Genomic DNA, 19,457 nt, shown 5'->3' with positions numbered 1-19,457 from the left:
CCTGCTGCATCTGAATGGCCTGGAGTAGGATCCAATCGGTCTGGTGGCCAACAGATAAGAAGCTCTTAACTTAGCCCAGTGTATTAGAAGCAAAATTGGGTTTCCTTTATTGCCCTCAGATCTGCTCATTTAGTCCCCTCACCAAATGAGCATATCTAACAGTTTATGCCAGTTTAGGTCTCACAATGTGTAGGGGACTGATATACTACTGTCTGAACGGGAGGGGGGGGGTGGATAAGACATCCTCCTCCCCGGATAGTCACACAGACAAAAAGAACAAAGGATGTTATGCACACTGCAGGCAACATATTAACTCATAACATAAGGCTCTTTTAACATGTAACATAAAGCGCTAAGGAGCAGTATCCCATGGCAACAAATAAGATGCTTGCATTTAAAGGGGAACTATCATAAAAATAAATATTTAAAATAAGCTTCCTCATACTGAAGTAAGAAACTTTCTAAATACAATTAATTACAAATTCTGCAAGTTTATATTCGCTATTCCTCTCTCAGCATCTGTTATTCTTAATTCTGTCTTCATGCAGCAGTTGGGTGTCAGATGAATGATCCAATATATCTTATAGGGGGCTTCATTTCCTAGCAGAAGTATTAGAGCTCACTCAAATAACTGATTCCAGTACAAACAAAATCTAACAAAATAACTGCCTTTAGCACAAATTCTGCATGTAGAGAGACAGGGTTTCTAGTGATTTTGATAGAGTGAGCTCTATTACATCTTCTAGGCAAAAGGAGACCCCCTATAAGATATATTGGATCATTCATCTGATACCCAACTTCTGAATGAAGACAGAATGAGGAGAAACAGATGCTGAGAGAGGAATAGTGAAGATAAACTTGATTATTTCAGAAACGGTACAGGATTTTTAATTGATTGTATTTAGAAAGTTTCTTATTTTAGTATGCTGAAGCATAAAATTTTCCTTTTTGAGATAGTTCCCCTTTAAGCAGGTGACTAGTAAATTCTACCTGCTGGTTGGTTGCTATGAGTTACTGCCTCTGTGCAAACCCCATTAGTGTCCTTTAAAGAATGTCCTGTAAAAAAGACTATAGTAAGGGAAAAACAAAATATCGAAAAACTACCAAAAAAGAGATGATGTCATGAAATCAGCAATTGTATGATTTCTGGCAGGTTAGACAAAAGCTCACCTCTCTTTAAATGGAAAACCAAGGAAACTTGCCAGTATTGTGTATGAGGATTGGTCACTAAGGTTCCTGATTGATAAATAGACACCATATTTTCTTACTGTAGCAACCTGTCTGGCAGTTTACACAAATATGCAAATAAAAGGCCCCATGTGTTGATCACCCTATGCAAGTATATTTACCCAACCACTGACTGCCCTCTGCAGAGCTTGGGAACACAGCACTAAGTAATACCTCAATGAAGAAAAAGCAGAAAGCCTTAGACAGAGTTTCTTTACAATTTGGAAAAAATTCTAATATACTCTGAAACAAGCATTACTCTTTATTGTAATAACCAGATATTCTTACAAATAAATGGATACACTTGAAGAGTATATGACAGATCTGTACAAATATTTCTATAAGTCAGACATGAATTGTAGAAAAATATAGTGATACACATTGGAACAGAGGAGTGACTTCCAATCATCTTTGTTTAAATCTCAATATTAATGACTTGCTATTTGTTTCACTGCAAAGACCACCTTTTCTGAGGGGTTTACCCACATCGTCCATGTTTAACAGTAAAGCTAACCAGCTTACAATTTGCCCACCCGTGACCACTGTTTTAAGATGCAGAACAGGCATTTCACATGCTTTTATACTAGTCCAAAAGACTACTATAAAAGCGCCCTCTTCAGGTGTGAAATGAAAGCCAGCATTATAAATTGCAGCAATATTGGGTTAATAGTCAGTCCAAGGTGATGGCTACAATACGTCATTGTTTTTAAAATGTGGTTAGTTTATCTCTATATTGAAAATACTGCTCCTATGTTAAAATGCTGTGGAGGTCCCTTTAAAGGGCACTTTCAGCTTACTGAAGTTTTGATACTGGAGTGTGCGGAGCACAATCCTATTACTGTTTTTGGCATAAGAACTTGCAACCCATGGAAACCACACTGCTATTAACATCTTCAAACCATACCTGAATTTGATCTTGGCGGAGTTTCATTGGACCAAACTGCACTTCTCTTACAGCTGCCTATAAAAAACACAATATTAAAATTATTTCCACGCGTAATACAGAATACACACAGAGTAACACAGAAAAACATCAATTGCATTCTGGAAATCACTATGACTCTTAGCAATAAAAAGATAACCTAGTATAAATAGCATCATAATGGAGCTTGATGGGAAATTTGTACATAGAAATGTGCATCTGGTCTCTACATTACTAGGATTCACTGATGGATGAGATGCTCCATCACATGGTCCCATCTCAGGGGGATACATGATCAGTGCTAGAAAGCATAATAACACTCGGTAACCTGAAGCTAAAAAGATTTCAGATTCCGAAATGAAGCTTTAAATCAAATTTATGAATACAAATTGCCTAAATCCATGTAAACTGATCTAAAGAGTAATGCAGATACAAATGACAATAGGCATTGTTAGGTAGGTAAAAAAAACCCTCAAACTTATAGATAAGGTGTATATCTGATTTATCTTTCCTTTTAACATTCTGTATATTTCCACTTATACTACTTGCTCAAACAGTAGCATACGACAAAGGCAACAACATCAATGCAAATATTTATTTTTACAAGAGATTATGTTACTATTCTAGCAAAAAAGGAAAATCCGTGCAAGCAATATGATTAAGCTCTGTTCTATGTATAAATATACAGATGCTGTAGAGGAAAGGTCTGTGCACACCATAAGCTATTCCCACATGTTTTATTAAAGATAACAAACGGCAAGATTTATAAGTGGCTTTTATGAACTTACTTTTTCCTTTGCTTGTAACAGAGACATATATTTTTATACACACAAAAGGTGCATATTTTATTTAGATAAACAGATAGACAGACAGACAGACAGACAGACAAACAGTCAGACAGACATTTAGACAGATATGGGTATGGACCTATAATCTATCCATAATCTGGATCTCCATACCTCAGGTCTACTAAAAAAAAGTCAACATTGGATATACACAATATGATTGTTTTGCCACCAAGTACAAGGTACTGTTTTAGTATTCTTCACAGAATAAACATATAATTCTCCAAAAAACCTCACCACAAATAGAAGGAAGCACAGGTGCACTGCCCTGAACATTCAACTGATGGAACCGAACAAAATGTACGTAGTTTTCCAGGCAGGCTTATAAAAGTCAAGTAGATCTACCAAAAACAGAGGTAGCCTTGCATGCTTTGTGTTCTCATAAGGGGCCTATTTATCAATAGTGTAATTTTTGTGGATTTAGTGGTTTTTGAAACCACGACTAAACTCACAAACTCTAAGGGCTATTCCACACGGGGAGATAGCCTTGCGTTTGCGGTCGCGGCGACAAAGCGCCGCGCCAGTCGCCGCGACCGGCGCAGGCGACAGTTTTGTATGGGCGCCTATGTAAAAACGCCTGTGCTAACCACACGAGGCGATGCGCTTTTCAACAGTCGCCTGAAAATGCCTCGCCAGGCTTTTTCAGGCGACTGTTGAAAAGCGCATCGCCTCGTGTGGTTAGCACAGGCGTTTTTACATAGGCGCCCATACAAAACTGTCGCCTGCGCCGGTCGCGGCGACTGGCGCGGCGCTTTGTCGCCGCGACCGCAAACGCAGGGCTATCTCCCCGTGTGGACTAGCCCTAAAACTCCGAACGTCGTGAAACTTATTATAAAATTTGAATAAAAAAAAGTATGAATGGAAAATTCCACTGAACTCCGCGCTTAAAAATTTGGATAGCTCGTAAACTTCTAAAAATGTTTTTCCGACAGTTCCTAGCAAAAGAAAAATACGAAAACTTCTAAAAGTCTGAATGCTGCCCAAAAAGATCAGCGCAGCTCCCATTGACTTCTATAGGGCCTTGACAACTTTACCTGGCAAAGTTTTGTATTAGTGGTTTTTACACTTCATAAATTTTTAGAGCTTTTTAATATAATGAGAAAACCACCATTTTTTAGAGATTCGTGGAAAAAACTAAATTCGATTGTTAGTAAATGACCCCTTTAGTCATAGGCTATGTAGCAGACTACATGGGTATGGAGATCCCATATCCATAAATCCCCAGGTCCTGAGCATTCTGGATAACAGGTAAAGTAACAAGGCAGACATGCATCATCATTCAGAATGTATAGAATGTATTCAAATTATTGTATTTTATTTTTCAAGGACTATTTGGCACTATGGTTTAGAAGTGGCATAAAGCTGTTGAGCATGTCCTTTCTAAATCTACATATTCTGATTTATGTATGTACAGTATATTAAAAGTGACCACTTTTAATTTCCTAGGTTAAAGCAGACCTGACAACTGTCCTGAGACGGAGATTAAACCTTGCTCTGTCCACCAGATCCACCCAAACCTCTACAGGCCCCTAAATGAGATATTGGAATGAAACAAGCTCTGTCAGTGAAAAAACTCAGGTCTGTAAGATATTGTTGATGTCTTTAAAACGTTCAAGATAATTCAGGTTTTTAGTTGGGCTTGAAACAATGGTCTGATTTAAAACCAGAGAAAAGGTGTATCCGTATCCATTGAGTGCATGTGGGGGAGGTACTGTTATTGATTTGTTTTAATTGTTGGGATTGGCTGGTGTAACTCAACAGTTCTTATTTGTCCTTGACCTTGATTCCAGCACACAATGATAGAAAAAGATAAATGAGTTATGTTTTTGGAGAGGGGAGACATCAAGATCTTTCCTAATATACTCCATAGACACTGTTGTATACAGTGCATTGTACTATTACTGCTATGATTTCTCATATTCCATGATGAGCAAAGTGGAAGCAAGACCAACATTTTGGGCCAAGACCATTTTTAAGAGAGGCTTGAACCAATACAGTCATGCTATACAGGGTAATTCTACAAAGCGACTGTTTGTGTAATAAGCCTGTGGCTTGTGTATGACAGGCTCCAAAGGGCTCGGCTATAAACGACAACATCCAGAATCCTGGAATGCTAAAGTTCTTTAGCTTGGAATGGTGTTAGTTTGACATTTGTATCAAACTTACTGCATGACTTACACACCTTATGAAAGATTCCAGGTGGATAAAATATTGCTGGTCTCTCTGTTATAAAGTTTGAAAGATACACTTTTTTTTTATTTTGCTTTCTGCTGTCTAAGCATTTGTGGAGAGATCGGTGAACTCAGACAGAGGAAGCAGCCAGAGGAAAGATAACCTCTCCCAAGTCAGGGAAAGAAAAAAATTACTTTGGCTGAATTCATATTATATTTTCACCTCTGACCATATTTTGTTATGTCAAATGCAAATATATCTATTTAATGACTATGAAGATTTTCATTCATCCAGGTCATGATATATCTAATATAAGTAATTCAAAAAAAGTAGTGAAACGTCTTCAATAATTACTCAGCAAGTCCAGTTGTTTTTTGAATTACTTATATTAGATATATCTATGAAATGTTTTCATGTAAAATATGTAAGGCTGTTTGGAGGTGTATACTAGCAGACACAATGCAGAAAAAGGGTGAACAACGCTTTAATACATCAGCAGAATGCAGAAATATACATTTTGTTTTTATGTTACAGAAACATTAAAATACCGTAGGCTTTATATTAGTGTCACTTAGCTTTAGAATCCAGTAGATGGAGAGTACAGTAAAATGATACAGCGGTAAATGTGTACAGGCCATTGTTGCATTTGTATATACCAATAGAAGCATTTGCCACTATTGGGTAGGAAAGTTCCAATTCTGATCCTGCAGATTCTGATTGTATGTACTAGTAAACCATTCAGACATTGGGCCTTATTGGCAAATTCATACAATCATTGATAAAATGGACTAATGGGCTTCACGTGCAATTTGATAATTTCAGTGATGGCAGAATAATTGGTCTGTATTGGTTAGCTGGTCTAATATTTGAGGTTGTCATCTGGCTGGGATTATATTGTAAACTGGTCCCTAACCCCAGGTAACCTTGGTCTGGTACAGAATCGTAAAACATAACAGGCAGTATTTACCCTACTTCTTTGTTATGCTTCAGACTTTTAACGTACTTGCATCCAAAGCCCTCCATACATAGTTGTGCTGGGTGTTACTGCCTTCATCCCACCTCTTGTTACAAATCTTGCTATAAATGTTAATAATTTAGATTATTTGGATAGAAAGGAGTCTGTGGGAGACAGCTCTGGATAACAGGTTTCCATATATGGATCCCATACCTGTTCCTGGATCTGTGTAATCTCCACAGGTAAAACATATCAAATGTGTAATCAAGCAAAGTTTTATTTCAAGGCATTCCTTATTTTAGATGTGTACACCTTAGGACAGGCATGTCCAAAGTGCGGCCCTCAGCCTCCATCATGAAATTAAATATAATGAGGCCCCCCAGCACAGTGCAATCAGGAATCCCATAGCAGTAATATTTGGGCACATTAGTGAAATGATCTGCCGCTTGGTCTATACTGCTGCCTGTGTGCTGAAGGTGTTAGCAATAGACAGGTACTGGCACATAGAGACGCGCTGTTTTCGCATACTTCTGAAGGTGTCAATAGACGTACTGACGTGCCAGTACAGTAAACTAAAGAAGTATGGCGTCACTACGTTCCAATACGTGTTCTATTGCTAACACCTTCAGCACACAGGCAGCAGTATAGACCAAGTGGCAGATCATTTCACTCATGTGCCCAAATATTACTGCTACGATTACTCGATTCCTGTAATTTAACGTTAATGGTTCAAAGAATGTCGGGCTGAATGGTCGCCCCCCACCCACATTTTCACAGTTTGGGCAATATTCGTAGAAACAGTGTGATCACACTCACTAGACCTCCTTTGTTAGATTGCCTGGTGCACAGTCCTCTAGGGAGATGGCACTCCCCGAAATCCAATGGAAAGAAACGAAAGGAGGAACCAGCACAAGGGGTTAACCCTGTTTGCTTATGCTCCTGTGTGCCGGTTCCTCCTTCCGTTTCTTTCCAAAAAGTTTGGGCACCCATGCCTTAGGATCTTAGTGATTACTGTTATATTATCCTTGACAAAGGTCCTAATTGGTGCAAATGCTGGACATAAATTAAGGCCCTCATACACAGTGCCGATAAAATCTGCCGACAAACTGAGTCGGCAGCTTATTGGCCTGTTTGTTGGGCCCTCCGACGAAAGTCGGCCAGATGTCGATCGGGCAGGGTAAAAAATCCTGTTGGATCGCGGCTGCATCTGTTCGTTGATGTGGTCCTGCAATCTGACCGCCTGTATTACCTCCATTCTGATCCCATCGTTGGGCCCGATATCGTTCACCTCAATGTGGGCATATCGGGGAGAGATGCACTCGATTGGCAACATCGCCAAACAAGCGGATCTCCCTGTGTATGGCCACCTTAAGGGCTATTCCACACGGGGAGATAGCGACGCGTTTGCGGTCGCGGCGACAAAGCACCGCGACAGTCGCCGGCGACAGTTTTGTATGGGCGCCTATGTAAAAACGCCTGTGCTAACCACACGAGGCGATGCGCTTTTCAACAGTCGCCTGAAAATGCCTCGCCAGGCTTTTTCAGGCGACTGTTTGAAAAGCGCATCGCCTCGTGTGGTTAGCACAGGCGTTTTTACATAGGCGCCCATACAAAACTGTCGCCTGCGCCGGTCGCGGCGACTGTCGCGGCGCTTTGTCGCCGCGACCGCAAACGCGTCGCTATCTCCCCGTGTGGACTAGCCCTTAAACGTGACACAATAAAGATGGGTTGGCAGAAAATGTAAGGCCATCATTAGTTTAAGTGAATTGTTTACATGTAATTACTTCAAAGTTATCCAGCAATTATCAGGACCAATCGCAGCATCAAAGAAAGATTTTATCTCTAGGATTACATGGCAGTTTGCCATTAATTACATCAAAAAGCCTAGGACTAGGTTACTCATTACTTAATTAAAATCACATTGCTGTGACCACTATCCTTCACCTCTGTAACTGTGAGAAATGTAAGAAGGCAAATTGGGTATTGGGTATATTGGTATAGGAGGTTATGCTCAGGTAACACTATACTTTGTAAAAAGGCAGTAGTTGAAGGAAAAATACAGAGACTAGTGGTAACAAATATGGGGTCTGGGGGTGAGAGATACAGATACTGACAGGACTGGGGTAAAATGCTGAGACTGATGGGACTGGAACAATATGCAGAGCCTGATTTGAGTCCACAGGGATCTGAATACATTTTAAAGGAACAGTTCAGTGTGAAAATAAAAACTGTGTAAATAGATAGGATGTGCAAAATAAAAAATGTTTCCAATATAGTTAGCCAAAAATGTAATGTATAAAGGCTGGAGTGACTGGATGTCTAACATAATAGCCAGAACACTACTTCCTGCTTTTCAGCTCTATAACTCTGGGCTAGTCAGCGACATGAAGGGGGGCCCACATGGTACATTTCTGTTCAGTGAGTTTGCAATTGATCCTCAGTATTCAGCTCAGATTCAAAAGCAACAGATATGACCCATGTGCCCCCCCTCAAGTCTCTGAATCACTGAAGAGCCTCTTTGAAATCTCTAAATACTTGCCACTCTGGTTGTTCAAAGGATAGTGGTAAGGCTGCAGCATCCCCTTAATTACTTAGAATTCCTTTTGCTCCTCTAACCCACTCAACCCCCTCCCTGGGGAATTTCCTTTGGCTGTTGGCTCATGATCATGCTCATTTCTTCTCATCTCAGATTAAAAATACACCCTCCAGTCTAGCAGCCAATGAAGATATGGCATTGCTGGTCCCATAGAAACTCTGCTCTAGCAGTCTGCTCCTATTTCTAAATCCTAACCCCCTCTCCTGAACTCAGAGTAACCATCACAGTGATTAATCCAAGCAGGACTTGTTATCATAGTAAACGCTGCCTATGTACAGTTTTGTCTGAATTCTTTAATTGCATGAACTTTACATCCCATATGTGCTGTTTGCAGAGATAAATGCACCGATGATGTGTCAGAGGGAAAATGCCCCCTGGTGAAAGCTGCTATTTGTTTTAGGGAAATTTAATGACGCTGGCAAAGGGAGGGGATATATGGAGTGCAAATAATGCCATTTGGGTGGGGGAGATGTGCCCAACTTATATACATGGTAGGAAAATGTAGGCTTTACATGTCCTTTAATAGTTATGCTACTGATAACCTTAACATGTACATGATCAAATAATTCATTATTTTTTAAATTGATTCTTGATTCCCTTTTCTCTGTAATAATAAAACAATACCTTGTACTTGATCCAAATATCATTAATAAAAACCAGCCTATTTGGTTTATTTAATGTTTACAATTATTTTAAGTAGACCGGGAGGCACATTTATTAAAGGTCGAATTTCGAATTCCTGTGAGTTTTTTTTAAACTCTATTAAACTCTACTCTATTAAATTAGAATATACTTGAAATTCGAAGGGGGGGGTTTATAAAAAAAAATCGAATATCTAAATATATTCCCGACCCGAAAACTCGAAAAAACTTGAATGTCAGGAAGGCTACTAACAGCATAAAAATGGTCACTGGACCTCTCCTATTGACTAATACATGTACGCGGCAGGTTTTAGGTGGTGAATAGTCGAATTCAAGTTCTTAAAGGTCCAGAGTATGATAAATCTCGAAATTCGTATTAAAACTCAAATCGAGTTCGGATAATTCACAATTCGAAAGTTTTGACCATAAAAAAAGTAAATTTTTAATTTGACCATTAATAAATCTTTTCCTTAATGTATGGAGATCCAGATTACACAAAGATCCCGTATCCGAAAAACCCCAGGTCCCGAGCATTCTGGCATCCCTTCAGAAAAACGGGCTGTCTGGGTCAAAACCGGACAGATGGCAACCCTAATCTGATGGTGTATTATATAAAAACAGCAGCAGCTAAGTAAAAAAAAGCCTTGTTCTGTGCTCCCACTGAGCCTCTCTGTTTCCATTCAGTGAGGGTGGCATATTTTTGTTATCATTATAGGACACGTTGTGTGACTTCATAGTAAACAAAATGTCTCCTCTCCTGATTTCATTTTTTTTCTCATTTTGTTAGAGAAGATCTAGTATCAATGGAAACATAACTCTCAGCAGGCTCCACTCTCCCCACAGACCTCTCCTACATAATAAACAAGCCGGCGATAATGATAATGTTAAAACAAGATATCTAGCAAACTATTTGATAAACATGCTCTTCAGTTTGGAATGAATGATAGTGGGAATTTAGATGCAAACATAGAGATCTCATACAAGAATGTCTACTATCCTGACATACCAGAGTTGGGTGTTAGATGAGCAATTATAATATTCTAGCAGTTACATGGGGAGGGTAAATTAATTCTCTGTTCAGTAAACTGTTTAAAGGCAATGCCACATGGTTATTTATTGTGGGTGCTTTGGCGCCCTTGGTTTTTAGTAACTTGTTGACACAAATTCCACCCCCTTCGCCCCTGTTTATCGTGGATATTGCTTGTGCAAGACCTTCTCAGATAAAACATGACAGTTGAGGTTTCCAATTAGCATCTCAAGACAATTTTGTGGGAATTTAACACAGCCCCTGGTCTACTATAAATAAAGGATACCAAAGGGCCCTAAATCACACTCCATTCACATTTTGTGAACACTGCCTTGCATTAAATCAGATACCAGTCATATCTTAAAATGTAGCTAACAAATACCCTCAAAAAGTGTAGCTTTGTAGAAATTATGCGGTGTGATTCTTAATTATTGGATTTCTCCTGTTTTATAAACTTAACTTCTTAAACTGTGCGTCAAACCTCATGCTCCAAAATCCCTGCTGATTGATGGGAAAACACTAGAAAAATGGTAGAGTCGCTCACCAGGCAACAGGAAGTTTCCTTATTAGTTGTGTTAGGTACCTGGTGAAGGGATGCTGGAATATCACCCTTTTATATTTCACCTGGCCACAATAAATCAAGTCTATTCCATTTCTACTACCTCTGTCAAGCCATTGAACATAAGAAACAAGTCCACAAAATATATATTTATAAATAATAATGTTTCAGTTTTTTGGATTGTTATCCTTGTTGATATATGTATGGCAATGGCACACAGTCAGGTCCTAGGCCTATGATTTTTTGACTAATGTAAATATTGCCCCTTTTTAAATCCTGATTTGAAATAGTGATAGCCTAAACCCTTTAAAGGAGAACTAAACCCCCCAAAAAGAAAAGCCCCTACCTACTACCCTAGATAGTCCCTACGTTATAGATAGAATCTACGTTCTGTGGATAAAAGTGCCACAGAACGTAGCTTTTGAAGCTCCTTCCCCGTTCGCTCAGATGTGCCTAGGCAAGGAGCAGAGGACAAAGTGGCCCCTGGGGCGGGATTGCCCAGGGGCCCCATTGGTGCAGCAGACACACATTAATAGTTATTAATATTCCACAGAATCTGCTGAGAAATGTATCAACTTATCTGAATCTGCACCTGAGATACTGAGCTGCCAGACTGAATTATACATTTAAACTACAATTTTGGAAAAATGGTTAAAAAATAAAATATGGAAAGCAATTCAAAAAAGTCTTTATTTCAGGTGAACAATCTAAGGATAAGGCCACACGAGGAGATTTTGTCGCCTCCCAACAAATCGCCTTGTCTTTTGAGCGACTATCTCCCCGAACTGCCTCTGCGTTTTTCCCCATAGGTTACAATGCAAAGTCGCCTGCGCTAATGCACACGCGGCAATGCGTTTTCTAAAGTCGCCCGAAGTTGCCTCGTGGAAGCCAGCAGTCTAAGGTCACGGACGGTAGAGCAGGCAGAAGAGCTCAATCCAAACCCACTTGCGACCCACAAGAGGAGGAGAGTGTTCGGCCCGACCTGCGGGTCCCGCGGGAATCGGGCCGGCCCACACATCTCTAGTACACAGCTTCATCTGCATATTTGTGGCCTATAAACGTGTAATTGCTGAAGTGCACAGCTGTCTGCAACGTCCATGTGACTGATGCCGTTTAAAGCCAAATTGCATCCTCCTTCAACTGCCTTGCAGACTATGGAGTCACAAGTCAATTCAGATGCTGTGATTTTCATTTTACTAACCTTTGACACTGCTAGGATGTCATCGATTACGTCTTGTTGTTCTCACCCCCCCTCCACACCAACCTTTGAACTTGAATCTGTGACTCAAATGAAGCTGGGTTGCTTCTTCATCAAAGCAATGCAGCAGAGCGAAGTCTGATGTTATAATCTTACACAACCTACAATAGCACTTGTGATAACCAAATTAACAGCCTTGCAATCGACAAACATGTACATGAATGCTCAAATGAAGTAGCTTGCTCAAAAATGAAAGCATGAGCATGCAACGATGGCTACAGGGATTATTTCCTTCCTTCCACAATTTTGCAACAAACAAAATACTCTACAACTACGTGCAGCAACTACATGCAGCTGCCCCCCCCCCTTGTCCAAGATGAATACTTTCTCCATGGCACATCATAATAAGATTAGCACTCTCTCTTAGTACTTCAACCTACACTATGGGGTGCCATAGGCAGACTGTTTACATTCAGGAGAATATAAACTAGCCAATAAAGGGGTTGTTCACCTTTAAATTAACTTTTAGTATGATGTAGAGAGTGATATTCTGAGACAATTTGCAACTGGTTGTCATTTTTTGTTATTTAGCTTTTTAAAATTCAGCAGCTCTCCAGTTTGCAATTTCAGCAATCTGGTTGCTAGGGTCCAAAGTACCTTAGCAAGCATGCACTGATTTTAATATGAGACGGGAACCAGAACAGGGAGGCTCTAAATAGAAAGATGAGTAATAAAAAGTAGCAATAACAATAAATGTGTAGCCTTACAGAGCATTTGCTTTTTAGATAGGGTCAGTGACCCCCCATTTTAAAGCTAGAAAAAGTCAGAAGTTAAATAATGAAAAAAACGATAAAAATAAATAAAGAAGAGCAATTAAAAAGTTGCTTAGACTAGGCCATTCTATAAAATACGAAAAGTTAACTTAAAAAATATGTTCTCCCTGTATCCCCACAACAAACCCTTGCTACATTGCATTTTTTTGAAAGCTGCTGTGATTTAAAAAAAAAAAAAATTCTGTTCAGTTGGTAAATGCATCCTATGCGGCAGACCCTACAAAAACACTGTTAAGATAGGGTTGACCTGACTAGTATGTTACCAACCTGGCCAGTAAAAATGAATATTGATTAAATAATATGAATAGGGAAAAAAGATAAACATAGGAAGGCTGTTGCTTTCAGAAAATGTGGCAACCCTAGTGGGAAGCAAATGGAAAAACATAATAAAAATGTTTACAATACAAATAATATTTATATAACAATGTTTCCTTTGTGAGGATTTATTGTAGCTTTTGCAACTCACAAAGTTATTGGAAAATTGTATTAAAAAAAGAGAGTGCATAACAACTACAGGAGTAGAGTCATGTACAGGTCTGTATAGACCAGCTATATAAACTAAAATGTACTTTTTTCCCTTGTAATAATTTTGTTTCAAATGCCAAAAAAATATTTAAAAAGTGAAAAATAAGCATGCCTACATAACACAGAAAAGTGTATAGAAACAGCACACAATATTGTAAAAGCAGGTAATTGGGCCTGCGGCAATTTTCACAATTATGACTTTGGTCTGAATAAGACCATGACTTTCAACTAGTATGGGCCAGTGCTGCACCAACTGTATGTTACTAGGGGTTGTTCACACTTTACTAATGCAGGGTCTACTTTTAGTGATGTTGTCCCATCATGATCTACATCCATAAGAGCATTGTTAGCGCTCTGCTCCATGGAAAATATACTTAAATATTATATTGATTTATAAGATAATTTATATTGCTATATTTAATAAACAACTATTTCTTATGTAACCTTAACAAAATAAATATCTGAAATAAAGCATTAAACAGGAGGGTGGTTTAGACAAGCTATTGGTGACAGTGTCTTCAGATCTACTGATCACCAGCTAAAGGTCTACTCCTGGTAGATCCTGATCTACCTTTTGGGCACCCCTGCTCTAAACTGTTCTAAATTGATTCATTAGTTGATACATTTCTCATCTTTGTCCCTGCTGAGCAGAATCCTTGAGTTTAATTAAAGGCAGCTGTTAGAATTGATACAATAGTTGCTAATACTCCAGAGATGCTGCTGAGAAATGTATCAACTGAATGTTGCAGTTGATAGTTGGAAAAACAGTATAAAATAAAAAATGGAAAGCATTTGAAAAAGTCCTTATTTCTGGAGAACAATCTGAAAACAACTCAATTGAAAATGTGTTTGGAAGGTGAACAACCCCTTTAACAGCTCTGTCCCAGAAGTTAAGGACATACAACATCTACTTGGTAAATGAGTTCAGTTGCAGCATCTAATAGAGGTGATGTTTGATATCGCTTCCACTTGGATTTGTTACGCAATGGAATGTAGCGAAGCACAAAAATAGGTTTAATTAGGTTTCCCAGGGACACAAGTACAACAACACTAAGGCCACAGTTGCATGTGGTGTATCCTGTGTTCTCTCCACCTGTGGTTTGAAACCAGATGGTGCAGCGCAGCGGCTGCGTCAAATTCGTTGCAAACAGTTCCAACGCTGACGACAGTTCCGACAGTCCATGCAATTCGCGGAAAAGTCGTGAATTTGCCCATCACTAGTTGCCACTTGTATCCCCCAAACATACTGGCAAGCGTCGATGGAGCTTTTGTGGGGCAGGGAATTTGCACTTCTATGTCCGTGGGGAGATCCTAAAGAGAGTCTTAAATGGGGGGAAATTTAGGAGTAATTTACCAGTCCTAGTAGGTGATTTACTGGCTAAGCCGGCGAGTTACTGCCCGGGTAGCAACTCTACAAGTGAATGTGGTCTATGGTGAACAAGAGCAAACCCCTGCTCATATAACAAGCATTCACTCCTTGCTCCAAAATGAAGCCCAGAGACCTGCAGCAATACCCAAAAAGAAAGACTAGAATACAGCATGCAAAGTGGAAAAACAAATTGGAGATTTGAGATTTTTTTTTTTTGCATGTTGCTCGCTGTGTTCTGGTATTAAAATGACCACTAAAGTGTTTTCGTGTAGCCTTTTGTTGCATTTTTTCCAGATATGAAAATAAATGAAAACCAGTGCATGCCCTGGTACAGAAACCAGCACACGTCTAATCAGGTACACCAGCACCTACAATCCACATTATTTCCTGCTCAGACCCACTACCCCATCCAACCTTCATCTGATTCAACCACTAACAACTGATTAACATAAATCCTAAAGCAACATAATCATAGACCAAAAGTGTTGTCATCACAAACCCATAAGTGCACTTAACCCGAGAACAGGGGCGAAACCTTGACCATCAGAGCCACCAACTGCACACACGCTCACGTCCAAAAGTAGTACCAGCAATCTGCTATTTTAATACTAACAGCCGTTTTACTTGTTCATTTAAAACTTCTTATATTGTCAGACACATGATCTGTGTGATTCTTCTCTGCAGTGTGAAACACCCATCATACTTTGAACCCTAAATGTAAACCCTATAACAGGTCCCATACTTTTCAGTTGGACTCTACTGCTTGAGTGTAAATCAGTGCTAAAGTCCTCAGGGAAAGGTAAGTAAATTTTGTAGCTCTACAACTTTATAAATATGGGATCCATCTGATGTCTAATGTTACACTATCTTTGGGGTAAGGTTACCTTTGCGTCTTTTTAATAATGCTCTTTGGTTTTGCTGTGTTGTGCCGTATGATAAAGACATTTCCATTTAAACTGGCACTGCAACAAATTGCAGCAAAACAGCAATTACGCACTACCGTTTCCTAGCAGAAAGAAAATCAATGACTTTTAGCATGTGTGTCTAATTTTTACAAGCTACTCAATCATCTTTAACAAAAAATCATGGATATCATCATCATCATCATATATCATCAGCAATGCAATTTGGTGTGTACCTGAAATGGTGCTTACCCCATAGAACCCTCCACTTATAATATTATTCTTAGTAGGGTTCCAGGCCCTTATCTGTCAGACAGAGCTATACTACAAAAAAAGATCCTTTCATTGAAGATGACTTACCGCTTGGCACCATTTAGCAAACATGGCACAGTCATAATTCATCAGAGAATACCAACCATATTTACTTAAGTATGCTGCATTAACCCTACATCCTGCCTTTTCTGTGTATCTGGCTCCATGAATCTCCAATCAGCATCAAATAGGAGAGCAGCTTTCCAAAGGCCAAAAAACAGGAAATTTGATGTCATTGTTCAGTGAGCACACGTCAGCAAAGGGTGATATAAAAAGTAAATAGCTTCCTAGCAGCAGAGGACAAGTGGTCCAGAACTACTGGAATCCTCAGCTGTCTTCTAGTTTTTTTAAAAAAAATTCTCATTGACCATTTTCTTGAGGATATCTTCAAAAGTTGACTCTTATTCATTTTTTTCACAAGCTAAAATGTCCTTCATAAATGTGCCCAGTCATACGAGTATCAAAATATTTTTTTGAAATGCAATTTTAATATCAATCCTTAAGATTACCAATGCTAAAAGTGAGTTTAAACTATTGGTACTGGTTATTGAAGGACATTTATTAGTCACATTCAGTTGCCCCATGAGTGAAAACAGCCTTAAAGGTCAAAGCACATGAATAAGACTCCAAATCATTGCAGCCAGACAAGAAACTATCTGCTCCAATATAAAGAGGGTTGCCCCTGCCCTTACCAGTATGCCCTTGCCTGCCCCCAGAAATTGTATTCTGTTCTTGCCCAATATACAGTTCCTTACCAGAGTTCCAAGTGATGATTTCATCCATCGATTGCAAACAAGTGTAAACTTCTAATAGCAATTGTGACAAAGTTGTTTTGAAGGCCTTGACTGATGAGTTGATGAGTAGCTGGTTTACTGTCAGTCACATTGGCATGCCAACCACGGTGGGACTTTCTTGGACCATAGTGGTGGTACCCTAAGGGAACCAACATATTTATACTGGCACAACAAAGCTTCTGCAAGCAGGGAAACCCCTGCTTGTTTATTTAAAATGTAATGAGCACCCCTTCAAGCCCTGAAAAGGGGGGGGGGGTCCCTTAAACGTTGCATTTCACTTTAAATAAACACACAGGGGTTTCTCCCCTTGCAGAAGCTCTGCTATGCCAGTAGAAATTGATTGGATGAATTATTAGGAGTGTGCTGACTCTCAATAGCACCAAGTGAACAAATTGAAGAGGTTTGGGTGTGCTGGTGAGTTTCTTGGTACTACTTGGAACCACTCTTTGTTTGACCTTTAATCTGCAGAGCCCAATAACCACACTGTGAAATGAAGCTCCATTGATTTTAATTGTAATGAAAATGAATGGAAACACAGCAGTGAGCATTTCTAAACAATAATTGCCTGACCCATGATTATACTGGCAGGGTCCAGGCAATTACCATTAATGTCAATTCGATGGAGGGGCAGTTGCCAGCAATTGGCCAGTGCCCACCCACCTGTATGGAAATCGTGCAGGTGGCAAAAGGCTTGCAATGTCCCCAAATGTCATGGCCCTAAAGGGACAAAACTGCTGCTCCGCTATAAAGTAGTTTGACAGATGAAAGATTATGTTGGTTACAGCCATCCTTGCCCGAGGACACCCTTCTTAACCCCACTTACTAAGGTGAGGGGACACGGGTTTGTTAGTGGAAAGGGCACAATTGTTTTCTCTACACTAAAAGGGTTGAATTTCTGGTAGTGTTTTGGAGTTTCCAGGGAAGGTTTGTTACTGACCCTGGTCAAGCACTGCCTGAGACAAGGTGCTTACCTTGCGCTCTTGTCATTGCATATGCATACAATGTACACAATACTCCTGTTTTCAAAAATGTTGTGCTTTGTCATTCTGGCTTACACAGTATTCCACTGGCACAAAATTGTGTTTTATTTGCTTTGCATTTAGCCAAGAGGACCAATTATAGTTGTAGATTTAGTTGGGCATCTTTGGTATATCATGTTCATTGTTAGTGATTTTCGGGTCAGAAAAAACAACCCACACCTGACCCTAAACCACAAAATCCTTAACATGACCTTAACCTGCAAAAGGTTACCAGTGTAGGACCCGTACCCTACTTGTAACCACGTCATTTCACTCTTTACACTACTTCTTTGGTTCCAAGACAGGGAATTTTGCCAGAGCAGTGGAGGAGTGTACTTCCCCAGTTTGACCGGCACCCAATCCTAACCTGCAATGGTTGGCCAAATTTCAACCCAAACCTGCCCAATCGGTGATCAGCCCGCACATCACTATTCACTGTATATATGTTGGTAAATTATAGTAACCGCAAACACACAAGGCAACTCACCAAGTCTAACTCGGAAATAGACAGAGCAACAATTAACAAACATTAACCAATACGTTTCATTCTGTTTTGTGCAACGTGACTATTCCTATTCACCTTAGTCAGATGCACTCAATGCATATTCCACGGTCTTGCTAAATTAAAAGGCCAAAAAGTGGACCCTCAAAATTTCAAGTTTCGATTCATACAGCTCTGAGTTAACAGTCAAACCAAATAAAAGGCTAAATTCACTCTGTAGGGAAAACTTGACATATTCTAAGAATACATGCAGTACATAAAAAAATAAAGAAGAAAAGCTAGTTCTTGGAATGAGCCTTTAGTAGTCACGGTGAACACTAGTAGACTTTGTGTCGTTTTAACCCGCTTGTTGTCCAGAAGGCCCCTTCCCTGCAATGTTCTCCTCACCCCCTGGCAGTGAAACAATTACATAAGGCCTACTCTTCCTACTGAGACATGATGTTTTTGTGCGCATGAATAGTGCATTCAGTATGAATACAGCATCTGCTCTTGCACAGTTCTTGCTGAATGATGTCATTTCCATCTCCCTTGACTTTGTTAATTGATTACTAAACCCAAATACATCACGAAAGGTCACATAGTGGTTATGTATCATCAGAATGCTCTCTATCTCAACATGATTTGAAAACAATTAAATCTGGCTCAGTCACACGCAACTGTCACACGACTTACTAAAAAGAAAAAAATACAGAGAGGGTATGACTAAGCGATACAAAAAAAATTGTTTTTATTTATTTTAAGGATGCAAAAATAGACAAAACACATAAGATGACTGTAAATTAAAAAGACACAATCATAGTTTAAAAGGTCTGTATAAACTAGGGATGTGCCAGACAGAAATTTTCTGACCAGAACCAATCCTAACTTGTCCCTTTTCAACTTAATTTTAATATATTTTAATATAACTCATTGCACAAAATGTGCAATGAGTTATAGACAATTCTTAGGAACCACGGTAAACGGACGTTTATGTATCCCGCATCCCTTGCTCCATAGTCGTGTTTGTGGGAATGAAATGTATCAGGCAATTTTAATAATATGGAATAGAGAATTTCAATT

The 19,457-nt window shown here is 39.4% G+C and overlaps 1 protein-coding gene across 2 annotated transcripts in view; it reads right to left on the bottom strand.

Moving 5' to 3' along the window:
- LOC108711415 (high affinity cAMP-specific and IBMX-insensitive 3',5'-cyclic phosphodiesterase 8A) overlaps window positions 1-19,457 on the bottom strand; it is a 115,243-nt gene that overhangs the window by 53,175 nt on the left and 42,611 nt on the right. For both annotated transcript variants that reach the window (XM_018253129.2, XM_018253130.2), the window contains exon 2: window positions 2,132-2,188. In XM_018253129.2, coding sequence (XP_018108618.1) covers window positions 2,132-2,188 — 57 coding nt within the window. The remainder of the gene's footprint in view (window positions 1-2,131; window positions 2,189-19,457) is intronic.

This window comes from Xenopus laevis, chromosome 3L, assembly GCF_017654675.1.
Source record: "Xenopus laevis strain J_2021 chromosome 3L, Xenopus_laevis_v10.1, whole genome shotgun sequence".
Classification (NCBI taxonomy): Eukaryota; Metazoa; Chordata; class Amphibia; order Anura; family Pipidae; genus Xenopus; species Xenopus laevis.
The sequence above is the reverse complement of the archived record's forward strand: the minus strand, read 5'-3'. Positions and strand labels throughout refer to the sequence as shown.